The sequence below is a fragment of the Pongo abelii genome, chromosome 21 (assembly GCF_028885655.2).
Source record: "Pongo abelii isolate AG06213 chromosome 21, NHGRI_mPonAbe1-v2.0_pri, whole genome shotgun sequence".
NCBI classification, from domain to species: domain Eukaryota; kingdom Metazoa; phylum Chordata; class Mammalia; order Primates; family Hominidae; genus Pongo; species Pongo abelii.
Window position 1 is genome coordinate 41,165,494 of NC_072006.2, and position 26,650 is coordinate 41,192,143.

Sequence of the window (26,650 nt, forward strand, 5' to 3'; positions counted from 1 at the left end):
CTAATTTTTGTATTTTTTAGTGGAGACAGGGTTTCACCATGTTGGCCAGGATGGTCTCGATCTCCTGATCTTGTGATCTGCCCACCTTGGCCTCCCAAAGTGCTGGGATTACAGGTGTGATCCACTGTGCCCAGCTGGCATTCAGTTTTATAAGGGAAGCAGAGCATAAAAGTTTGGAAAATTTGCAGACTGACAATGTGATAGAAAAGAAAATCCTGGCCAGGCATGGTGGTTCATGCCTGTAATCCCAGCACTTTGGGAGGCCAAGGCAGGTGGATTACCTGAGGTTGGGAGTTCAAGACCAGCCTGACTAAAATGGAGAAACCCCATCTCTACTAAAAACAGAAAATTAGCCGGGCTTGGTGGTGCATGCCTCTAGTCCCAGCCACTTGGGAGGCTGAGGCAGGAGAATCACTTGAACCTGGGAGGTGGAGGTTGCGGTGAGCTGAGTTTGTGCCACTGTACTCCAGCCTGGGCAACAAGAGCAAAACTCCATCTCAAAACAAAACACAAACAAAAAAAGAAAATCCCATTTTCTGAGGAGAAATTCAAGCTGGCTGCAGAAATTTGCATAAGCAATGAGGAGCTGAATGTTAATCACCAAGACAATGGGGAAAATGTCTTCAGGGCATGTCAGAGGTCTTCATCATATCCCCCCCACATTCACAGGCCTGGAGGCTTAAGAGGAAAAAGTGGTTTTGTGGGCTGGGCCCAGAGTCCCCATGTTGGTTGCAGCCTAGGGACTTGGTGCCCTACGTCCCAGCCGTTCCAGCCATGACTGAAGGGGGTCAATTTAGAGCTTGGGCCATGGCTTCAGAGCATGTATGCCTCAAGCCTTGGCAGCTTTCACATGGTGTGCACAGAAGTCAAAATTGAGGTTTGGGAACCTCTGCCTAGACTTCAGAGGATGCATGAAAATGCCTGGATGTCCAGGCAGAAGTTTGTTGCAGGGACGGGGCTCTCATGGAGAACCTCTGCTAGGGCAGTGTGGAAAAGAAATGTGGGGTTGGAGTCCCCACAAAGAGTCCCTACTGGGGCACTGCCTAGTGGAGCTGAGAGAAGAGGGCCACTGTCCTCCAGACCCCAGAATGGTAGATCCACTGACAGCTTGCACCATGTGCCTGGAAAAATTGCACTCAACACCATCCTGTGAAAGCAGCCGGGAGGGAGGCTGGGAGGTAAAGCCACAGGGGTGGAGCTGCCCAAGACCATGGGAACCCACCTCTTGCATCAGCGTGACCTGGATGTGAAACATGGAGTCAAAAGAGGTCATTTTGGAGCTTTAAGATTTGACTGCCCCACTCAATTTCAGACTTGCATGGGGCCTGTAGCCCCTTTGTTTTGGCCAATTTTTTTCATTTGAAATGGCTGTATTTACCCAGTGCCCATGCCCCTATTGTAGCTAGGAAGTAACTTACTTGCTTTTGATTTTACAGACTCATAGATGGAAGTGACTTGCCTTATCTCAGATGAGATGTTGAACTGTGGAGGTTTGAGTTAATGCCAAAATAAGACTTTGGGGGACTGTTAGGAAGGCATGATTGGTTTTGAAATCTGAGGACATGAGATTTGGGAGGGGCCAGGGGCAGAATGATATGTTTTGGCTGTGTCCCCACCCAAATCTCATTGTGAATTGTAACTCCCACAATTCCCACATGTTGTGAGAGAAACCCAGTGGGAGGTGATTGAATTATGGGGTCAGGTCTTTCCTGGGCTCTTCTCATGATAGTGAATGTGTCTCACGAGATCTGATTCTTTTAAAAACGGGAGTTTCCACTGGGCATGGTGGCTCACGCCTGTAATCCCAGCACTTTGGGAAGCTGAGGCAGGCAGATCATGAGGTCAAGAGATCAAGACCATCCTGGCCAACATGGTGAAACGCCATCTCTACAAAAATACAAAAATTAGCTGGGCGTGGTGGCACGTGCCTGAGTCCCAGCTACCTGGGAGGCTGAGGCAGGAGAATCACTTGAACCCGGGAGGCAGAGGTTGCAGTGAGCCAAGATCCCACCACTGCACTCCAGCCTGGTGACAGTGCGAGACTCTGTCTCAAAAACAAACAAGCAAACAAAAAACAAGAGTTTCCCTGCACAAGCTCTCTCTTTGCCTGCCACCATCCACGTAAGATGTGACTTGCTCCTCCTTGCCTTTCGCCATGATTGTGAGGCCTCCCCAGCCATGTGGAACTGTAAGTCCATTAAACCTCTTTTTCTTCCCAGTCTCGGTCGGGCATTTCTTTATCAGCAGTGTGAAAATGGACTAATACAGTATCTAAGACTTAAAAAAAAATTTAAGGTGAAATCTACATAACACAAAATTAACCATTTTAAAATGTACAATACAGTGGCATTTAGTAAATTCACAATGTTATGCAACTACACCACCTCTATCAAGTTCCAAAATAGTTTCATCACTCCCCCCAAAAAAACTCTGTATCCATTAAGCAGTTATTTTTCATTTTTCCCCTAGACCCTGGAAACCACAGGAACATTAACTTTTAAGTTTTAGGAATTTTAAAGACATAAAGTAGATATTAAAACAGACAGATTTTAGATGGCTGTGCAACTGCTTCCAGTCATACAGAGAAGAGTTTTTTTCAATAATCTCAATTCCAATTTTTATTAGCCATTTTATGTACATTGACACCAAGTCCTGAAAACTGATAAAAACATGTCCAGAATTTCCTTTTTTCTCTTTCTGAGAAAGGGTCTTGCCCTCTCACCTAGGATGGAGTGTATTGATACAATCACAGCTCACTGCAGCCTCAGAATCCCCCAGCCTCAAGTGATCCTCTCATGTCGGTCTCCTGAGTAGCTGGGACTACAGGCACATGCCATCACACCCAACTAATTTTTTTATTTTTTGTAGAGATGAGGGCTATGTTGCCCAGGTTAGTCTTGAACTCCTGGACTGAAGCAATCCTCCTGCCTCGGCCTCCCAAAGTGTTGGGATTACAGGCATGAGCCACAGCACCTGGCCCATGGTTTCTTATACAGTCAATATACAAATGCTCATTTATATTTTGTACAATAATGAAGATAAAAATAACAATTATAGCAACATACAAATATGTACAAGGATTCCAGACAGACTTTGTTTTTTGGCTTATAACAATGTGTAGATACTACACAAAGAATGAGGATGTAATTTTCATTTACAAGCAAAATGTAACCAAAATCCCTTTTCTTCTTAAAACTGAAAAATGAAATTCTTGAGAATACTAATTAGTGACAGCCAAATCTTAGACTATTTTAAATTAGCCATGGTTAAACATAGGTGAGTTAAACATTGTGCCTTTCCAAAATTAAGGTTTGCAGTTAGAAACATAAACATTTGATAAAACTTCTCAAAATTAATTATGAGTGGCTTATTCATGTCCTTTGGATTCCAGACACACACTAGAAAAAGCAAATGTTAAAGAGGTGATATTTTGGAAAGCATCCCTAGCACTGAAAAAAGCATCCCTAGTACTGAAAAGCATCCCTAATACTGAAAAACATCTTCAGGAGTACCCAGTGGTCAAACACTAGCAGGAAACTCATGATGCACTAACAATACTGAGAACAAAGTGGGGGAAGTAATAAGCAGCTATTTTACTGATGTATTAAATATATTAGAATTATGAGGCATGAGATGATATTTATGTGGTTTTTAAAAGGTTTAAAATATTCTTAGGGACTCAATTAGAAATTGAGAATGACTGATACTATGATCTCAAAAACAGTATATCACACATAATCATGGTGTTACCTTACTAATAGGAATTTAGTTTTTAATAACTAACTGAATTTTATTTTACTGGCTTGAGAAGCAGCTGCCTATTTTGAGAACTACATGAGTTAATACGATCATATATAATTAAGTTAATGTCACAGAAACCAAAATGATAATAGTTTACAAAAGAAGAAAGTGCCCCATTTATTGGGTTGTGACATCAGGCTGAGATGGCTTAGGGCTGGAAAGCAAGGATGAGTGTGGCACTGGGGCTCAGGTACAAATCTGTTTATAAAGCTCAAGGAGAGAAAAGGCATGAGAAGGGGTGAGACAACTCTGAATGGCGGTGGCACCTGGATGTGGAATTACCACAGTGGGCCAGAGACAGGCTGGTACATAACCCTCTGGCCAGGTACTATGGGAACCAACCCCTTCTTTCAATATTAAATTGAGAATACAAATATCTCAAAGCATGCTTACCAAAAGTAGATTATTTATCCTCATATTACAAAACACATAAGGAGACATTTATTTTTAAAAGAGAGCTAAAAAGTTATGGGGTTTCTCCTTATTTCATCTTGAAAACTAACTCAAGGAGCAAACATTAAAAAAAAAAAATCCCTATTAATATATATATTTTTTTGAGATGGAGTTTTACTCTTGTTGCCCAGGCTGGAGTGCAGTGGCGCAACCTCGGCTCACCACAACCTCCGCTTCCTGGGTTCAAGCAATTCTGCCTCAGCCTCCCAAGTAGCTGGGATTACAGGCATGCGCCACCACACACGGCTAATTTTGTATTTTTAGTAGAGATGGGGTTTCTCCATGTTGGTCAGGCTGGTCTCGAACTCCTGACCTCCGGTGATCTGCCCACCTTGGCCTCCCAAAGTCCTGGGATTACAGGCATGAGCCACTGCGCCTGGCCGGACTATTACTATTTTTAAAAGGCACTTAAAATATTCCTTTCCAATCCAACTCAAAACACATCTCTGTCAACTACATTTTGGATAAATATTTTAAAAAGCACATAATTTTTGTGCAATTTTTTCTTATAACCCAGTGATATTTATCATCTATAGGTCTAAAAGGTTTGAAGGACAGAGCTCCAACTTTCTGCAGAACAATCTGAAAGTGCTTTTATCATAGAAACAAGAACAACATTAATGATTTGCTCTTTCACTGACAACATCCTGTAGTCGTTTCAGTAAAACATCATCATTTTCTTGACAGATGCGTTTGGCAGGGGATTCTGCATCACTATCGATGGCTATTACTCGCTTCTTGGTTCTCTGCTCACCTTGCCTTATCATGTTGTTGATATCTTTCAAACTCTGTGCAGAAATAGAGAACGTGTGTGAGTAAAAGAGAGAGAGGGGAAATGGCAGCAAACAACCAAGCTAATTGTTTTTTCCTGTGCTCTATCCTCTATCCATATCTTAACACTGGGATAAGGATTCTTTTTAAAACTTAGAACAACCTAATAAGGGATGGCTTAAACTAATCTTTTCAGGTGGTTTAAAAATTAGATTTAAGGCCAGGTGTGGTGGCCTGTAATACCAGCACTTTGGGAGGCCAAGATGGTTCAATCTCTTGAGCCCAGGAGTTTCAGACCAGTCTGGGCAACATGGCAAAACTGGTCTCTACAAAAAATACAAAAATTAGCCAGGTGTGGTGGCTTGTGCCTGTAGGCTCAGCTACTCGGGAGGTTAAGGAGCATCACCTGAGCCTGGGGAGGTTGAGGCTGCAGTGAGCAGTGATCGTGCCTGGGAAACAGAGTGAGACCCTGCCTCAAAAACCAAACCAAACCAAACCAAAACAACTGAATTTACTGTATAACAGTAGCTCTCGATGTGTAGTACCCAGACCAGAAGCAGAAGCATCTAGAATTTTTTATTTTTTGAGACAGGATCTCTCTCTGTTGCCCAGGCTGGAGTACAGGGCATGATCTTGGCTCACTGCCAGCTCTGCCTCCTGGGCTCAAGCTATTCTCCTGCCTCAGCCTCCCTAGCTGGGACTACACGCACTTGCCACCATGCCTGGCTATTTTTTTGTCTTTTTAGTAGAGACAGGGTTTTGCCATGTTGGCCAGGCTGGTCTTGAACCCCTGGCCTCAAGTGATCCCCCCACCTCGGCCTCCCAAAGTGCTAGAATTACAGGTGTGCGCCACCGTGCCTGGCCTTATCTGTTTTCTTGTTTTTTGTTTTTTTTTTTTTTTTGAGACGAAGTCTTGCTCTTGTCACCTAGGCTGGAGTGCAATGGCACGATCTCGGCTCACTGCAAACTCTGCCTCCTGGGTTCAAGTGATTCTCCTGCCTCAGCCTCCTGAGTAGCTGGGATTACAGGTGCCCACCACCATGCCTGGCTAATTTTTGTATTTTTAGAGATGGGGTTTCGTCATGTTGGCCAGGCTGGTCTTGAAATCCTGATCTCGTGATCTGCCTGCCTCGGCCTCCCAAAGTGCTGGGATTACAGGCGTGAGCCACCGCACCTGGCCCTAATCTGTTTTAACAAGCCCTCCCAGTGATTTTAAAGCTCCCTACAGTTTGAGATCCTCTTCCTTAGAGTAATGATTTTCAACATTTTTTTTTTTTTTTTGAGACAGAGTCTCGTTCTGTCGCCCAGGCTGGAATGCAAAGGGGTGATCTCGGCTCACTGCAACCTCTGCCTCCTGGGTTCAAGTGATTCTCCTGCCTCAGCCTTCAGAGCAGAGTAGCTGCGATTACAGGTGCGCACCATCATGCCTGGCTAATTTTTTGTATTTTTAGTAGAGACGGGGTTTCGCCATGTTGCCCAGGCTGGTCTTGAACTCCTGAGCTCAGGCAATCTGCCTGCCTTGGCCTCCCAAAGTGCTAGGATTACAGGCTTGAGCCACTGTGTCCAGTCAGGTATATTATCTTAGCCAACTTTGTCAAGTATAGTAGGAACTCTGTAGTTATCTGTATAACTGAATAGGAAAGTAATAAGAAGGAGCCACTGAATCTGGACTGAGTTATAATCTGCCCCACTACAATTTCTTTCAGTTTGTACTGATTCTGATTTCTGGAGACATACTGAACATATCTGCTTCATAGTCCATGAAGTATCTGAAAACAGCAATCATGTCCATACAATATCTTCACCACTGAACAAGGATAAGGATGGAGATGATCACAGAGTTGTCTATGTACATAAGAGGAGGCTTGTGTTTTCAGACATCTTCCTATCCTGGGTGCCATCTACCAAATGCACTTTCACTTCCAATGCCTTTCTTTCAACTTGACATCCCCCACGTCTGACCACTTGCAGGTGTTGCCTTACTGGTCCCTTCTCAAGATCTTGCTTGAACAGGAAAACATGCTGGACTTTCAAAGTGAACTCCACAAATACCATGTCAATAATAATGGATTAAACTACCTCAAACTGAATATACTGCTCTTGATGAGAGGAGACATGCCATAGTTAACATTTCATATTTTATTAGTATAGTAGTAACTTGGCCAAAGAAAAAAGAGGCATGATTAACAGTTACTGACTGTTAATCTGAAATCCAACTTTTAGCCTATTCACCTTACCTTAGAAGGGCTGCCATTGAACTTGTACAGCAGAGCGCTTCTTGGTGTAAGGCCTGACCCATTCTTGTGCGGGGAAATATAAATGGAGTGCTGCTGGGAAATGCGGCGTGGTGAGCCTGGCTGTTGTTTAATATGTGGAAAAGGAGAGAGTGGCGGAGCATCCATCTAAAATAACCCAAAAGTCAAATTTTTTAGATAAAAGTTTTTCTTTGTTTTTGAATCCCATATTTTTATTCTTATGGTATCTTCTAGTTAGAAATCAGTTATACTGTAAAAGCTCATTTATGGTTGAGAAAAGCAAAAAAAAAAATGATCCATTACTTCTTTTTTTTTTTTTAACAACAATAGATAAACTAGAATTTATTTTCCTGGATCTTTTTTTTTTTTTTTGGGATGATCTCTTGCTTTTGTTGCCCAGGCTGGAGTGCGATGGCACGATCTAGGCTCACCGCAACCTCTGCCTCCCAGGTTCAAGCAATTCTCCTCCCTCAGTCTCCCAAGTAGCTGGGATTACAGGCATGTGCCACCATGCCCAACTAATTTTGTATTTTTAATAGAGATGACCATGTTGGCCAGACTGGTCTCGAACTCCTGACCTCAGGTGATCCACCCACCTTGGCCTCCCAAAGTGCTGGGATTACAGGTGTGAGCCACTATGCCTGGCCTATTTTCCTGGATCTTTCAGGAAGTCCTATAATTAGTATTAAGATTTCTGGCCAGGCACAGCGGCTCACACCTGTAATGCCAGCACTTTGGGAGGCTGAGATGGGCGGATCACCTGAGGTCAGGAGTTTGAGACCAGCTTGGCCAACATGATGAAACTCCGTCTCCACTAAAAATGCAAAAATTAGCTGGGCGTGGTGGCACATGCCTGTAATCCGAGCTATTTGGGAGGCTGAGGCACTAGAATTGCTTGAACCCAGGAGGCAGAGGTGTTGCTGTGAGCCCAGATTGTGCCACTGCACTCTATCCTGGGTGACAGAGCAAGACTCTGCCTCAAAAAAAAAAAAAAAAAAAGAATTCTGGGGCCGGGTACAGTGGCTCACTCCTATAATCCCAGCGCTTTGGGAGGCCAAGGTGCTCGGATCACTCGAGGCCAGGAATTGGAGACCAGCCTGGCCAATGTGGCGAAACCCCACTTCAGCCTCCTGAGTAGCTCCTAAAAATATAAAAATTAGCCAGGTGTGGTGGTGTGCACCTGTAGTCCCAGCCACTCGGGAGGCTGAGCATGACAGTTGTTTGAACCCAGGGGGCAGAGGTTGCAGTGAGCCGAGATTATGTCACTGCACTCCTCCCTGGGTGACAGAGTGAGACTCTGTCTCAAAAGAAAAGAAAAAATTCTGGACAAGACACCAGGAGTTAAGCCACGAGCATAAGAACCTCATATTCATGCTTAAAAAGTAAGGACAGGCCAGGCGCGGTGGCTCACGCCTGTAATCCCAACACTTTGGGAGGCCGAGGCAGGTGGATCATAAGGTCAGGAGTTCAAGACCAGCCTGGCCAAGATGGTGAAACTCCATCTCTACTAAAAATACGAAAATCAGCTGGGCATGGTGGCAGGCACCCGTAATGCCAGCTACTCAGGAGGCTGAGGCACAGAATTACCTGAACCCAGGAGGCAGAGGCTGCAGTGAGCCGAGATTGTGCCACTGCACTCCAGCCTGGGCAACAGAGCGAGACTCCTTCTCAAAAAAAAAAAAAAAAAAAAAAAAAAGTAGGGACAATCTTCTAACACTTGCTGTAACCAATCTAACACTTGCTGTAACAATCTCTCTCTACACACATACCTCCTCACAATCAAAGCAGTAGCAGAGAGAATAAAAGAGGCAGAGAATTCTATAAGCCAGCAGGATGATTCCAACATGAAAAAAATCTGTTAACGAAATGGGAAAGACTTCATATGGAAATGGAAAAGATTTAGAAATAAGTTGGATAAGCAAGGATTTCATTTTTCTTTAATATCCTGTATAATGGAAATAAATTAAGATGGTAGAGATATTCAGAGTATAGCACATGACAGAGGGGAAGTGAAACTGGAGCAGGATGAACAGTTATGACCTCTGAGGATAGTCATAGACCATATTCCATGAAAAGAGGAAGAACAGAAATCTACAGATGCACACAGATACATAGAAACAGCTATTGGCTGTCTGGCTGCAGCTTCTGCTAGGGCCTTCTTTTCTTTTTCTTTTTTTTTTTTGAGGCAGGGTCTTGCTCTGTTGCCCAGACTGGAGTGTGGTGGTGCGATTGTGGCTCATTGCAGCCTTGACCTCCTGGGCCCAAGCGATCCTCCTACCTTAGCTTGCTGAGTAGTTGGGACTAAAGGTGTGTACCAGCCACTACACGGCTAATTTTTAGTTTTTTTTTTTTAAGAGACAGGGTCTTCCTGTGTTTCTAGGCTGGTCTTAAATTCCTGGGCTCAAGCAATCCTCCAGGCTTAGCTTCCCAAAGCGCTGGGATTACAGGCTTGGTAGGCGCCTGGCTGGTCTCTCTTAGAGCTAAAGTCTTGTCTTCAGGGAAGCAACCTCAGCTTACACACTGGCAACACTTTCTCAGGCCTGCTGCGACTGCCAAAACTAGGGTCTGCATAAAAATTTCTTAGTGGTGCCTCTATTAATGATCCAGGCCTATCTACTTTCTTTTGTCTTTTTTTTTTTTTTTTTTTTTTTGAGATGGAGTCTTGCTCTGTTGTCCAGGCTGGAGTGCAATGGTTCAATCTTGGCTCACTGCAACTCTGCCTCTCAGGTTCAAGCAATTCTCCTGTCTCAGCCTCTCAAGTAGCTGGGATTATGGGTGCCCACCACCATGCCTGGCTAATTTTTGTATTTTTAGTAGAGATGGGGTTTCACCACATTGGCCAGGCTGGTCTCGAACTCCTGACCTCAGGTGATCCACCTGCCTCAGCCTCCCAAAGTGCTGGGATTACAGGCATGAGCCGCAGCGCCTGACCTCTTTTGTCTTTTTTTTTGAGACAGAGTTTCCCTCTTGTCGCCCAGGCTGGAGTGCAGTGGCGCGATCTCTGCTCACTGCAACCTCCGCTTTCTGGGTTCAAGTGATTCTCCTGCCTCAGCCTCCTGAGTAGCTGGGATTACAGGCACCTGCCACCATGCCCAGCTAATTTTTGGTAGAGATGGGATTTCACCATGTTGGCCAGGCTGGTCTCAAACGCCTGACCTCTGGTGATCCACCTGCCTTGGCCTCCCAAAGTGCTGAGATTACAGGCATGAGCCACCACACCTGGCCCCTTTTGTCTTTAACTTGAGAAAAACATTAATCTCACAATATAACAACAGAAAAATTTACCAAATTTGCTGGGTGCAGTGGCTCATGCCTGTAATCCCAGCACTCTGGGAGGCTGAGGTGGGCGGATCACAAGGTCAGGAGTTCGAGACCAGCCTGGCCAACATGGTGAAACCCTGTCTCTACTAAAGATACAAAAAATCAGCCAGGTGTGGTGACACGCTCCTGTAATCCTAGCTACTAGGGAGGCTGAGGCAGGAGAATCACTTGAACCTGGGAGGCAGAGGTTGCAGTTGGGCTGAGATCGCACCATTGCACTCCAGCCTGGGTGACAGGGTGAGACTCTGTCTCAAAAAAAAAAAGAAAAAAACCCACAAATTAGTTGTTTTAATATTCATGTTCCCATCAAGTTCTTATCCATATGTATACGGAATTTCTAGCAACATAATCATGGTATAGATAAAATTCATGCCAGGTGTGATGGTTCACACCTGCAATCCCATCACTTTAGGAGGCTGAGGTGGGTAGATTGCTTGAGTACAGGAGTTCAAGACCAGCCTGGCCAACATGGTGAAACCCCATATCTACTAAAAATACAAAAAAATTAGCCAGGCGTGGTGGCACGCGGCTGTCGTACCAGCTATTCGGGAGGCTGGGGTGGGAGGATCACTTGAGGCCTGGAAGCAAAGGTTGCAGTGAGCCAAGATCTCGCCACTGCACTCTAGCCTGGGCAACAGATCCCATGATTTCCTCTGGTCTCTGTTGTACCATAGCCTTAATCACTGATTAAGTTACTAGTCATGCTCTGATTGCTAGTAATTTTACTTTGACACATTTATCTAGCAAAATAAACTTATAGTAATCCAACTATGACAGCAAATAATAATAAAGTAGTAAAACATAAAACATACCATATGGTCCTGATTCGACAAGTCATATTTCAGTGCAAATGACTTCACTCTTCCTACATATATTGTATTGTAAAATTTTATAAGATCACCTCTTTCCTCTTTCACTGGTCCACTGGAACAGTCAGGTGTTTTTGTAGCATCTTCCAAGTCTGTTAAAAAGAATGCAATGTTGTGATACAAAGCATACTTTTTATTTTTTATTTTTTGAGACAGGGTCTCACTTTGTCACCCAGGGTAGAGTGCAGTAGTGCAATCTTGGCTCACTGCAGCCCTGACCTCCTGGATTCAAGTGATCCTCCCACCTCAGCCTCCTGAGTAGCTGGGACTACAGGCACGTGCCACCATGCTTGGCCATTTTTTATTTTTAGTAGAGACGGGGTTTTGCCATGTTGCCCAGGATGGTTTCCAACTCCTGGGCTCAAGTGATCCGCCAGCCTCAGCCTCTCAAAGTGCTGGGATTACAGGCGTAAGCCACCATGCCCAGCCACAAAGCATACTTTAATATACAAGTTGGTGATTTAAATTACCTTTCTACAATATTAAAAAAAACCCACAAATCTTTATGCAGAGAAATTAATATTTTCAGAGAAGGTTCAGAAACCCATCTGTATTACTTGTAAGTCAAATTGAAATCTAGAGAAATGCAAACATATGAACTGAAGGTGGTGCTCTTTTCTCTAGATTCCACTTAAGAATGTTTTCACAACCATAGCTGTTGAGCTCACTGTCACTAGTGGCTCTTAGAGGGGCAACAGCCCTGGGCTGGTGTTTAGCTAAGTTCTACAGTATGGGAGGCAGTGGCAAACCTCAGCTTCAGATAACTAAAAGGCCTGCAGATATTCTTCTTGTGTCTTTGAGAAAGGTGGAAAGATTCTAAAAGGTAAAGCATATCCTAAGAGGTTAAGGAAGAAGCAAAATGAATTACATTTATTTCTCTGCAAATACATGGCAGGTGACAGGTGTTCTAAGAGCCTTATTGTACCACATATAACAGGAACCCTGATCAGGAACCAGTGTTCAGGTTCTACTGAGCACCCTCAATTGTAAAATAACAGCTTACCCCAACATAGTTTCCTACTTAATGGTGCAACTCTGTGATAGCTTGTGAAACCAGGCAGAACTTTGTCCTACTATTTTTTTGGGAAGGAAGAGTATTACAAACTATCATTTACTTGTACACACAAGAACCATGTGTTTAGAAGAGCTAAGAAAACCACTACCAATTAAAAAGAATTTAGCATATATATGAAAAAAGCTCTCATTCTCAATACACTGGCCTACAAACATTGAGAACATGGGTAGAAGCAATGCCTTCACCTTAGGAAAACCAGAAAACACAAACATGGTTCAAAGACCAAACAGCCCCAGGGGATCTCAGTCTTAATTTGGATGTCTTTTTCACTTCTGCTATTTCTAAAGGATCTTGACTAGGGTGGGAGGGGAGGGGAGCTATGCGGTTAAATAAAGTTGAGGAAATGCTGTATATTATATTGGAAATTCAGAAATGCATGTTAGTATAAGGCTCTGAGAAGTACTGCAGTTGGGGAAAAAAAATAACTCTCATGTTCACTTTAATTCCATACTTCCCTAATTTTTTATGTATAGTGTCTCTTCCCCCAAAACACTTTTTTTTTTTTTTTTGAGATGGAGTCTTGCTCTGTCACCCAGCCTGGAGTGCAGTGGCGCAATCTTGGCTCACTGCAGTCTCTGCCCGCTGGGATCCAGCGATTCTTCTGCCTCAGCCTCCTGGGTAGCTGGGATTACAGGAGCATGCCACCACTTCTGGCTAATTTTTGTATTTTCAGTAGAGATGGGGTTTCGCCATGCTGGACAGGCTGGTCTCGAACTCCTGACCTCAGGTGATCCACCCGCCTTGGCCTCCCAAAGTGCTGGCATTACAGGCGTGAGCCACTGCACCTGGACCCCCCAAAACACTTATACTACCACTCTGGGAAACACTGTTTCAAAGGATACTGGCTTGTTAACAGCTCTTCTAGGTTATTCTCATTATATGGATCAATTAAAATTATTTCTTTTTGTTTTGTTTTTATGAAAGGTTCTTGATCCTCTTGCCTCAGCCTCCTGAGCAGCTGGGACTACAGGTGCATGCTGCCACACCGAGCTAATTTTTTTTTTACTTTTTGTAGAGACAGGGTCTCCCTATGTTTTCTAGGCTGGCCTCTAACTCTTGGGCTCAAGTGATCCTCCCACCTTGGCCTCCCAAAGTGCTGGGATTACAGACATGAGCGACCACGCCTGGCCTAAAATTATTTAATGTCCTCCTTGGATTAGAAATTTCTTGAGACAGAGACTATAATGTCTCTATATTTCTGCATCATTCCAGTTCCAGCTGTTAATATTTACATAAGGTAAGGAGCTATACTTTACTTGAATGAACCAAACATTTAAAATTTTGGGAGGCTGGGTGTGGTGAAACCCTGTCTTTATAAAAAATTTTTTTAAAAATTAAAGAAATTTAAAAACTAGGTGTGGTGGCATGCACCTTTAGCCCTAGCTACTTGGGAGGCTGAGATGAGAGGATTGCTTGAACCCAGGAAATCAAGGTTGCAGTGAGCTATGATTGCCCCATTACATTCCAGCCTGGGCAACAGAGCAAGATCTCATCTCTAAAATTAAAAAAAAACTAAAGAAAAAAAAGACATTTAAAAAAACATACTCGGCCGGGTGTGGCGGCTCACACCTGTGAGCTTTGGGAGGCTGAGGTGGGAGGATCACTTGAGCCCAAGAGTTCGAGACCAGTCTGCGCAACACAGTGAGACCCCATCTTGGTCTCCCAAAGTGCTGGGATTACAGGTGTGAGCCACCATGTCCGGCCAGAAATGGGTTTTTACTGATGAAAATAGTGAACGTTTATTAAGTGTGACTAATGCTAAAGCCATACTCATTAATACAATAAATTTGATACTGCTTATAAATAATAGCTATTACTAAGGTCTTACTATGAACAAGCCTTGTATTAAATATTATATATATGCGTATATGTATACATAGTTGTGTATTGCATAATGATGGGTTATCTTCTCAGAAATGCATCGTTGAAATGATTTTGTCATGAGAATACTATAGAATATACTTACACAAACCTAGATTGTATGGCCAACTAAACATCTAGGCTGGATGGTATAGTATATTGCTCCTAAGTTACAAACCTGTACAGCATGTTACTGTACTGAATACCACAGGCGATTGTATCACAATGGCAAGTATTTGTGCATCTAAATATATCTAAACATAGAAAAGGTATAGTAAAAATACAGCACTATAATCTTATAGGACCACTGTTGTATGTGTGGGCCATCACTGACTCAAACATCATTATATGGCATATGACTGTGTGTGTGTGTATATGCCCACACATACATACATATACACATAGTTATCTTTTTTATTTTTAGAGACAAGATCTTGCTCTATCACCCAGGCTGAAGTGCAGTGCTGCAATCACAGTGCACTACAATCTCAAATTCCTGGATTCAAGTGATCTTCCTGCCTCAGCCTCCCAAGTAGTTGGGACTACAGGTGTGAGCCACCATGCCCAGCTAATTTTTTATTTTCATTTTTTGCAGACGGGGGTCTTGCTGTGTTGCTCATGCTGGTCTTTTAATTCCTGGGCTCAAGGGATCCTCCTGCCTCAGCCTTCCAAAGTGCTGGGATTACAGGCATGAGCCACAACACCCAGCCTAAATATAATTCTTTTTAATCCTTAAAACAAGTTTCTAAGGAAGTAATGTAAAGTTTTCAATTAACTACAATACACTTGAGTACAAGTGTATTGTAGTTAATACATACTTGTAGTTAATACATACTCAATGTATACATACTCAATACATACTTGTATTGAGTACAAGTATGTTTGTGTTACTTAGGTTAAGCTATAACCTGGGTCTCACTAGTATTCTAATCAAGACTGCCACTCTGGAGTGGTCTGCTAACATGACATTGAAGAATTCATAGCCCATGAGGAGTGAGCTGGTGTTTTAATCAGGAAATTCATTCTCCACTCCAACAGTTTCTGTTAGGCATATCTCAATCAATGACTAATGCTTTGCTCATTAACATACTCAAGGTCAGAATTTTTTTTTTTTTTGAGAAAGAGTCTTGCTCTGTTGCCTAGGCTGGAGTGCAGTGGCACAATCTCAGCTCACTGCAACCTCAGCCCCTAGGGTTCAAGCAATTCTCCTGCCTCAGCCTCCGAAGTGGCAGGGATTACAAGTGCTCACCACCATGTCTGGCTAATTTTTGTATTTTTAGTAAAGATGGGGTTTCACCATGTCGGCAAGACTGGTCTCAAACTACTGACCTCAAGTGATCTGCCTGCCTCGGTCTCCCAAAGTGCTGGGATTACAGGTGTGAGCCACCATGTACAGCCAGAAATGGGTTTTTACTGATGAAAATAGTGGATGTTTATTAAGTGTTACTAATGCTAAAAATGAGCTCATGTTCAGGAAATAGAAAGTATTTAAGATAAGCAGATTGGTTAAAATATTTGAGACACTACCCTCAATAGCCATGAAAGGGATGAAAGATCCAGTGAAGTCTCTCGACTTTACTCCAAGGGATAATAACGTTAAAGCTAAAAGCTCTGAGAAGTCCTGTGTCCAGCCCTGAATTCTGATCCACGGTATTTGCTTGATGCTAGCCTTCAGGTTGACTGAATCCTGCATCTGAAATCTTGGCACCTGTTCTTGAGCAAATCTTTTCTACGGGTGGTAGTCAGACATAGAACTGAGATATATGAACTTACTGCATAGGATATATAAATTGTGTGTGTGCTTTTTAAACAGTAATTATTTTACAACCCATAGTGAATTTGTTTATAGAACCAGAACTGTTCTTCCCAAGTCGGTGTTCTTTGGTGTGTCCAAATCTGGGTCATAGCATCTAGCCATAGCTCTAAGAACTGGAAGGTGACTTATCTGAATATAGACTTGTCTGATTGCATATCCTCCTACATAATTTTCTCTCTCTCTCTCTCTCTCTTTTTTTTTTTGAGACAGGGTCTTGCTCTATCTGGAGTACAATGGCAAGATCATGGCTCATTGCAGCCTTGACATCCTGGGCTCAAGCCAACCTCCCAATTCAGCCTCCTAAGTAGCTTGGACTACAGAAGCCCACCACCATGTGTGGCTATTTTTAAAAATTTCTTGTAGCAATAGGCTCTCACTATGTTACCCACAATGGTCTTGAACTCCTGGGTTCAAGCCACCCTCCTGGCTTGGCCTCCTAAAATGCTGGGATTATAGACGTAAGCCACTGTACTCTCTCTTTTTGAGTGCCAGAATTCCTGAGTTCATTATCACTGGATATTCTCCCTGCCCTGTGCCACCAACACTGTACAGGATCTGTAACAATGGTTGTTTGCTTACTTGCTAATAAACATATCTAGTTAATAACCATATGTAAGGCAGAGTGCGGTGACTCATGCCTGTAATCCCAGCACTTTGGGAGGCCAAGGCAGATGGATCACTTGAACCCAGGAGTTCAAGACTGGCCTTGGCAACATGGTGAAACCCCATCTCTACAAAACAATATAAAAATTAGCCAGGCCGTGGCTGAGCCGAGAATCACTTGGGCCTGGGAGGTCAAGCCTGCAGAGCTGTGACTGTGCCACTGTACTCCAGCCTGGGTGACAGAGCAAGACATGGTCTCAAAACAAACAAACAAACAAAAGGTCAGGTGCAGTGGCTGACACCTGTAATCTCAGCACTTTGGGAGGCCAAGGCGGGCGGAACACCCTGAGATCAGGAGTTCAAGACCAGCCTGGCCAACATGGCAAAACCCCGTCTCTACTAAAAATACAAACATTAGCTGGGCGTGGTGGCAGGTGCCTGTAATCCCAGCTACTTGGGAGGCTGAGGCAGGAGAATCACTTGAACCTGGGAGGCGGAGGTTGCAGTGAGCCGAGATCGCACCATTGCACTCCAGCCTGGGTGACAAGAGTGAGACTGTATCTCAAAAAAAAAAAAAGAAGGAAAGATATTGTGTAGCAGAATTTGATCTGAAACCGATATATACAGGAAGTGGCGAACTCTCAGTCACCTCAAGTTTCTTTGGCAGATACTTATCAAAAAGAAAACAAAACAGAAAACGATATCATCTATTATCTTTTGCTTACTTCTACTCTCTAGAACTTCACTGCTCTTGTAGCTCAGATACTTGCTAACAGTTTCTCATAGAAAAAACACAAAACAGACAAGGGATCCACAGCTTTCTAGCTAACCTCTGATGTCTGGTTTTGTAGGAACAGAAAAACCACCCTGGATAGGTAAACAACATGTACAACAAATATAGAAAATGGCTTTTTTTGTTGTTGTTGTTTTTTTTCAGACGGAGTCTTGCTCTGTTGCCCAGGCTGGAGTGCAGCGGCGTGATCTCCGCTCACTGCAAGCTCCACCCACCGGGCTCACGCCATTCTCCTGCCTCAGCCTCCGGAGTAGCTGGGACTACAGGCGCCCACCACCACGCCCGGAGAATTTTTTGTATTTTTAGTGGAGACGGGGTTTCACCGTGTTAGCCAGGATGGTCTCGATCTCCTGACTCCATGATCCACCCGCCTCGGCCTCCCAAAGCGCTGGGATTACAGGCGTGAGCCACCGCGCCCGGCCTTGTTTCTTTTTTTGAGATAGAGTCTCGCTCTGTTGCCCAGACTGGAGTGCAGTGGCGGGGTCTTGGCTCACTGCAACCTCTGCTGCCTGAGTTCCAGCGATTCTCCTGCCTCAGCCTCCTGAGTAGCTGGGATTACAGGTGTCTGCCACTGCGCCTGGCTAATTTTTGTAGTTTTAGTAGAGACGGGTTTCACCATCTTGGCCAGGCTGGTCTTGAACTCCTGACCTTGTGATCCACCTGCCTCGGCCTCCCAAAGTACTAGGATTACAGGCGTGAGCCACTGTGCCTGGCGTTTTTTTTTTTTTTTTTTTTTTTTCTTGAGATGGAGTCTCACCCTGTCACCCAGGCTGGAGTGCAGTGGTGTGATCTTGGCTCACTGCAACCTCCGCCTCCTGGGTTCAAACAATTCTTGTGCCTCAGCCTCCTAAGCAGCTGGGATTACAGGTGCTCACCACCATGCCCAGCTAATTTTTGTATTTTTAGTAGAGACAAGTTTTTGCCATGTTGGCCAGGCTGGTCTCGAACTCCTGACCTCAGATGATCCATCCACCTTGGCCTCCCAAAGTGCTGGGATTACAGGTGTGAGCCACCGCACCCGGCCAGGGTTACTGTCTTATATACTCCTCATTGCCTTGAAAAGGCTCCAGAATAATACACTTATGTAAAAAGAATTGAGTTTGGCCTATTATCCTCAAATGGAGTCAGATTCTAGGACATTATTAAAAGATCTTTTTGGTGAATGAAATCTTAAAAGTTTATATTCCAGTGGACACCATAATGATTATGGATATTTTTATAATTTAAAAATTTGTTTTAATTCATCAGATTTTCTCTTAAGAATTTATCCTAAGGATGCGGCCTGAAGATTAAGCTACAAATGATGCTCATCACAGAGCTGTGCATAATTAGAAGCAATCTGACCAGGCATGGTGGCTTACACCTGTCATCCCAGCACTTTGGGAGGCCATGGTAGGGAGACTGCTTGAGCCCAGGAGTTGGAGACCAGCCTGGGCAACATGGCAAAATCCCACCTCTACAAAAAATTAGTTGAGTGTGGCAGCAAGACTGAGATGGAAGGAACACCGGAGGTCAGGGCTGCAGTGAGCCATGATTGTGCCACTGCATTCCTGTCTGGGTAACAGAGTAAGATCCTGTGTCAGAAAAGAAAAGAAAAGAAAAAATAAAAGAGAAAGCAGGGCAGGGGAGGGGAGGGAGGGGGATGGGGATGGGAAGAAGAGAGGAGAGGAGAGGGGAGAGGAGAGGAAAGGAGAGGAGAAGACGAGACGAGACAAGACAAGACAAGACAAGAAAAGGAGAAATGACCTAAATGTCTCACACTGTGGCATTAAAGAAATCACAGTACCTAGGCTTAGCACAGTGGCTCATGCCTGTAATCCTAGTACTTTGGGAGGCCAAGGTGGGCGGATCACTTGAGCTCACGATTTCAAGACCAGCCTGAGCAAACATGGCAAAATCCCGTCTCTACAAAAAATATAAAAATTAGCCAGGGTGATGGTGCATGCCTGTAGTTCCAGCTACTCAGGAGGCTGAGGTGGAAGGATTGCTTGAGCCTGGAATGTCCATGCTGCAGTGAGTCATGATCATACCACTGCACTTCAGTGTAGATGACAGAACAAAACCCTATGTCAAAAAAAAAAAAAAAAATCATAGTATATACACATGTATATATTACATACACCTTAAATACATGGAAAGATGAGACAAGGGAAAGGAGGTAGGCAGAAGAGGTGTATGAATACTAACCATTTGATTTTCCTTTCTTTGAAAAAAAAAAGATTACTAGTGCCTGAAGTCTTAGCATGATGGTGGCAAGAGGGTGCAGTCTTGCCTGTGGTAGCAGAATTACCTATAAATAATACTTATATGAACAGGACATGTTCGTGTGTGTGTGTGTGTGTGTGTCTGTCAGAGTCTCACTTTGCCACCAGGCTGGAGTGCAGTGGCGTGATCTCAGCTCACTGCAACCTCCGCCTCCCGGGTTCAAATGATTCTCCTGCCTCAGGCTCCTGAGTGGCTGGGACTACAGGCGCATACCACCACGCCTAGCTAATTTTTGTATTTTTTTTTAAGTAGAGATGGGGTTTCACCATGTTGGCCAGGATGGCTTCTATCTCTTGACCTCGTGATCCACCCACCTTGGCCTCCCAAAGTACTGGAATTACAGGCGTGAGCCACCGTGCCCAGCCAGGACATTTTCTTAACAGACTCCTTGGGAAGATTACTGTCAGCTACCTTGTTTTTCCCTGTCATTCAGATTTTAGAATTTTATTAAGTCTCTTTTACGTGTTTAACATGTATAAGTAGACTAGAAAACTTCTTCCAAAACACAATTAACAGGGGACAAATTAATGGTTTCAATAAACTATACCAGCACATTCTAATCTCAAACTTATTTGTTTTCAAAACGTGTGCATTGTCCACCTCACCTCCTTATGATTCACATTTCCACGTTGTCTGACACCCACTGTATTATGTACAGTGTGATCCAAGGTGTTTTACATATAGTATGTTAAATAGGATAACTTACCACAATCTATCATTTCAAAGTCATCATTTATATTTTTATTATATGCCACAACTTCTCTTGGAATACTTTTCAGCAGAACACTTCTATATACCTACACGCCAGAGGGGAAAAAAAGGACTGCTCAGTCACAGAGGTACAGGTTAAACAAAATCAAAGTGAGAAGAGCAAAATATCAAACCAATTAAAAACTATTTGTCTGTATAAGTGATACTCAAGGGTAAAATGTTATTAGCTCTACTAAGTATAGATTATAACACACACCATAAAAGAGGGGATACTGGAGAAGAGCCTACCATCTAAGATGGGCTTAGTTTATAAAATAGAAGAAATAGCAACTAAAGACTGATGATCAGGTTTTACTAAAAAAAAAGCAACTTTAAAGACCTGAATTTAGTCAGGTGCGGTGGCTCACACCTGTAATCCTAGCACTTTGGGAGGCTGAGGCGGGCGGATCACTTGAGGCCAGGCGTTCAAGACCAGCCTGGCCAACATGGTGAAAGCCTGTTGCTACTAAAAATACAAAAATTATCTGGGCGTGATAGCGCACACTTGTAATTCCAGCTACTAGGGAGGCTGAGGCAGGAGAACTGCTTGAACTCAGTGGGTGGAGGTTGCATTGAGCTGAGATCGCACCACTGCACTCCAGCCTGGACAACAGAGCAAGACTCTGTCTCAAATACAAAACAAAATAAAACAAACAAACAAACAAAAAACAAAAGACCTGAATTAATTCCTCCTCCTTTTTAATTCCTTACACAACAATCAATTGGTCTCTTTTTTCTTTTCTTTTTTTTTTAGAGACAGGGTCTCACTCCATGGCTCAGACTGGAGTGCAGTGGCACAATCATGGCTCACTGTAGCCTTGACCTCCTGGGCTCAGGCGATCTGCCTGCCTTGGCCTCCTTAACTGGTGGGATTACAGGCGTGAGCCACTGTGCCTGGACAAGAGTCATTTGTTCTTAATGCAGCTTGTTTTTCTGCCCCCAGCCCATTCCCATCTCCTTTCAGATGGCCACATGAAAATCTTTTCCCTTCCCTGCCCCTAAACTATTTCTCACCTCTGAGATTGCTGGAAAGGCATGATCCATTCCCCCTTGTACTGTATTATAGGTTACTGGTATTAAGAGGATATTCAGGGAGCCATGGCTTGGCCCATTCTTGACTCACACTAACCTCACCTTAATGATCTTCAACGACAATCTAGAGCTTTCTAGGCTCTGTTCCTGAGGGATTTTCCTGAAGAAGCCCAGAAACTCTTAGCTTCTCACAGGATATAAAAAATACCTGTACTTGGTTCTTCAAGTGTCTCTATATTGCTTGCTATAATGTATTTTAGGGCTTAAACAAAGCTCTCTTAGAAGAGGATATAACTACTAATACTGAGGCCACATCTCTATTTTGGTCTGCAGTCTAGGCCACTACCTCTCTCTTTCTGTCTACAATTTCCAGGGCCAGAGAAGAGGCCATTATGCTTCCTAAGAGCAGAGCAACTAGGTTCTTGAATGATCAAACCCTTAAGATAATTTACTTGTGTTCTTCAGGTACAATAATAACAACAATATGACATTAACATTCATTAAATGCTTATTGTGTGCCAGTCCACTCTGCTACCATGACTGAAAGGTTTCATGGAATTTTCACCACAGCCAGAACAATATAATCAGAAATGTTTAACATCTATTCAAAGATGCAAATGTTAGGATGCTTAGCAGATGGCAAAAGAAGCTGTAGTTAGGTTAACGAATCCTCAAATTTCACTGGGTTTAAATATCATTAAAAAAATAAAGTCTCATATAATTAAAGAATATTATTATTATACATATCTTTTTTTTTTTTGAGACAGAGTCTCGCTCTGTCGGCCAGGCTGGAGTGCAGTGGAACGATCTTGGCTCACCGCAACCTCCGCCTCCTGGGCTCAAGCAATTCTCCTGCCTCAGCCTCCCGAGTAGCAGGGATTACAGGCGTGTGACACCACGCCTGGCTAATTTTTGTATTTTTAATAGAGACAGGGTTTTACCATGTTGGCCAGGCTGGTCTCGAACTCCTGACCTCAGGTAATCCACCTGCCTCCACCTCCCAAAGTGCTGGGATTACAGGTGTGAGACACCACACCCAGCCATTATACATATCTTTCATTAAATGAACAAATGGAATGGCAGAACTTATGAGAACTATATGAAAGTATATGGATGAGTCGGAAACAGTCAGACTTCCTGGCTTCTATTGAAACTGTCCTTCAATGAAATTATCTCTTGAGTTTAATGTTATCCATTAAAACAGAAAATCTGAAGTATATTAAAACTATAAAATAAGTTTACCTTTTATATAACTTGTCAGTGGAAAAGAGTAAATCTATTTTTGGACAGCAGGAAAAATATGTAACTCACGTGACTATTAGCTTGGGGCTGATTCCTGTAACTTTTCATAATTTCTTGAAAAGTTCTTTCTTCTTTTGTTACCTAAGGAAAATAAAAACTGCATTTATCAACTGCTTTTTGAAAGAAAAATGGCTCTGAACAAAACTTCAATTATAAGTTGGCACTGAGAGCAACCTTGCAGAAAACCATTAACCCCAGGCCAGTCCATGACTAAAAACCACTAACATTTATGATTTTTTCTACCTTTAAAGTTCAGGCTTTGTGGCCTGTGGGGACTCACTTAATAGTTTCATTAATCAAAAAGCAGTGAAACTGCTATGGTGTGACTCTACTGAAAATCCATTTCTTTATATAAAAAAAGATATAAGAAAACTCAGATCTGTTTAATTCCCTGCAGTCTCCAGTTTTATTAATTTTTAAGTACTTACTTAAAAGTAAATTAACCACATACAAAGGATTAAAAATATCTTACAGTGATGATTCTCAATCAACCTGAGTGGCTATTACAGGATTAGGTTTTAACATTTCAGGACAGACTGTAGGGTTTCTAATGCTTAGACGGAAGTCACAGTGGTGGCCAAAAGGAAGAAAATGGATTAGCGATCCAAAAAGGAATTCCTTCTGGGATCTCTGTGATCATAAACTTCACTTAAGTCACTCTTTTCCCCTGCTTCACTGTCTATTGGTGCTAAACCTGTCCTCTATAATGATGAGCTAGAAATGGCAAAGCCTGAACTCTTAAGTCTTCTGGGAAACACACGATTAGTTAGTAACATTTATCTTTTAATTTTTTAATTCTTTTTTTTTTTTTTTTTTTTTTTTTTTTGAGATAGAGTCTCGCTCTGTCATCCAGGCTGGAGTGCAATGGCATGATCTTGGCTCACTGCAACCTCTGCCTCCCGGGTTCAAGTGATTCTCCTGCCTCAGCCTCCCGAGTAGCTAGGACTACAGGCGCGTGCCACCATGCCCAGCTAATTTTTGTATTTTTAGTAGAGGTAGGGTTTCACTGTGTTAGCCAGGATGGTCTCAATCTCCTGACCTCATGATCTGCCTGCCTTGGCCTCCCAAAGTGCTGGGATTACAGGTGTGAGCCCGCGCCCGGCCCTTCAGATTGAGTTTTCTAACTGCAACTTCATCATTCTGCAAATCAGCAAGATTCACTTTAAACACATACTCTTGAGGCTATCAGATGCAATTTGGTTCCTTGAGTCCTGGTATCTACTGTCCTTCCAGTATTTCTTGTATTGAACATAGTTGGTGCTTTTTTACATCAAACCAATCTTTCTTAAAAAATGAATCAACTATTTTCTTCTTGGCTCCCTTTCTGTTGCGTTTTGTATGGTGCATGTTCTCGTCAACCACCGTAGTGCTGCGGTAACAATTATTAAGATCTATTTTTTACAGAGATTTCAAAGAGGCATTGTGGGAGGAGAGGTCACAAAGGAGTTTAAAAACATATGCTGTCTCAAAAAGCTGAAAAATCAAGTCTTAACTGTATACATCTGCTAGGACTGCCAGTGTGGCCAGTACGGTCAAGACAAATGATTGTATCAGATATATGAGAATTTTAAACAACAAGCAAGATATGTTATTCTATGACTTAAAACACGTTGTAGCAACTAGAAAGTAAAATGCTCTTCTGAGGCAGCACAATAAATCACGAGAAAGCAATACGCAATATGATACAGAAACTTTTATTTTCCTTGAGACAGGGTCTTGCTCTATTGCCCAGGCTGAGGTGCAGTGTCATGATCTCGGCTCACTGCAGCCTTGGCCTCCTGGGCTCAAGAGATCCTCCCACCTCAGTCTCCCAAGTAGCTGGGCCTATACATGCAAGCCACAATGCCCAGCTGATTTTTATATTTTTTATAGAGACGAGGTTTCACCATGTTGCCCAAGCTGGTCTCGAAATCCTGGGCTCAAGCGATCTGCTCGCCTTGACCTCCCAAAGTGCTAGGATTATACATGTGAGCCACCATGCCCAGCCTCTTCTCCCGATTTATACATTACCTTTGCCATGATATAAAAGGCACAAAGGAGGAGCTGATCCAAATGCCTGTCTTTCATTAGATCAGGGCAGTGAACTAAAGTGAATTCAAAACACGTCCATATCTTCCTTCGTAACTCATTTGAAACATCCAGTTTTAGACATAGATCACGTAAGCGTACACTTGCCAAATGATAGACCTAAAATAGAAGGTAACACATTGACGCAAAACACCAAGTAAATCATTTCTCAAATTTTTATGTCTTACCAAGACCAAGATTAAAAAACATAGGCTGTTGATATACTAAACTAAATACAATTTCTGTTCTATCGCACTAGTTCACTGATATGGCAGGAGGATATAGATTAAAGCAAAACTACTTGAAAATTTTTTTAAAGATGTCATCTATTACTCTATGCTGCCAACTATGTAAAGTAAGAAAAACTGAAATATAGGATTTACCTGCATCATGACAATTATGAACACAAAATTTTTCCTTTCTTTTTTTTTTCTTAGGTGGATTCTCGCTCTGTCACCTAGGCTGGAGTGCAGTGGCACAATCTTGGCTCACTGCAACCTCTGCCTTCTGCATTCAAGCAATTCTCCTGCCTCAGCCTCCCGAGTAACTGGGCTTACAGGTGCATGCCACCACACCTAGCTAATTTTTGTATTTTTAGTAGAGATGGGGTTTCATCATGTTGGCCAGGCTGGTCTTTAACTCTTGACCTCAAGTAATCCATGCACTGCAGCCTCCCAAAGTACTGGGATTACAGGTGTGAGCCCCTGTGCCTGGCCCGAACGCATAATTTTTCAAAGCTCAGAAGTCTCTGTCTATTCTCTTTGGGTTCAGGTAAAATTGCTAGGGGGCCTAACATGCCAAATAATAAATGTTTGACTCCAAAAATGAGTCAGAAAGCAAAACCATTTAAAAAATTGCTCCTATATTCTACACTTTTTATGAGCACAATGGGAACAAAACAGGAATGTTAAAATAAATAAGATACAAAGTTTTTTTTTTTTAAAGCATGTGAAAATAAATTCAGTTCAATTCCCTGGCCCTAGATCCTGCAAGACTGTTTTTTTAAGACTTGATAACCCTGATGTGGTATTCCTAAACCAGACTATTCTATTCAAACTATTTTTTTTTTTTTTTGAGACGGAGTCCCACTCTGTAGCCTAAGTTGGAGTGCAGTGGCACGATCTTGGCTCACTGCAACCTCCAACTCCTGGCTCAAGTGATTCTTGTGTCTCAGCCTCCGGAGTAGCTGGGACTACAGACAAGCGCCACCACGCCTGGCTAATTTTTTTTTTTTTTTTTGTATTTGAGTAGAGATGGGGTTTCACCATGTTGCCCAGGGTGGTCTCGAACTCTTGAGCTCAGGTGATCTGCTGGCCTCAGCCTCCCAAAGTGCTGGGATTACAGGCGTGAGTCACCGCGCCTGGCCCAAACTATGTCTTCAAATTTCCAGATGGAAAAAAAAAGTAAGTTACCCCTTACAGAAAATTATCTTTGGCAGAAAAATACCTACAAACTGAGCTTAAAAACTAATTTAAGCTACTCAGTAATCTAATATAAAGAAAGACAAACAGTTGACTCCAAAGCCACCAGTGATTTATTTTACAGCAAACAAATTTTCTGCATCCTCTCCCCTTGTTTCTGGTCCAGCCATGCTGAGGAAACAGTAGGGTCAGAGCA

The 26,650-nt window shown here is 42.9% G+C and overlaps 1 protein-coding gene across 1 annotated transcript in view; it reads right to left on the minus strand.

Moving 5' to 3' along the window:
• Positions 1-2,590: 2,590 nt before the first annotated feature.
• RBL1 (RB transcriptional corepressor like 1) overlaps positions 2,591-26,650 on the minus strand; it is a 92,893-nt gene continuing 68,833 nt past the window's right edge. Inside the window, exons 17-22 of the mRNA XM_002830276.6 lie at positions 24,977-25,153; positions 22,976-23,047; positions 20,589-20,679; positions 11,414-11,562; positions 7,263-7,427; positions 2,591-5,042 (exon numbers count right to left, since the gene is read on the minus strand). Of these exons, the coding sequence (XP_002830322.2) occupies positions 4,872-5,042; positions 7,263-7,427; positions 11,414-11,562; positions 20,589-20,679; positions 22,976-23,047; positions 24,977-25,153 (825 nt within the window). The 3' untranslated portion in view covers positions 2,591-4,871. The remainder of the gene's footprint in view (positions 5,043-7,262; positions 7,428-11,413; positions 11,563-20,588; positions 20,680-22,975; positions 23,048-24,976; positions 25,154-26,650) is intronic.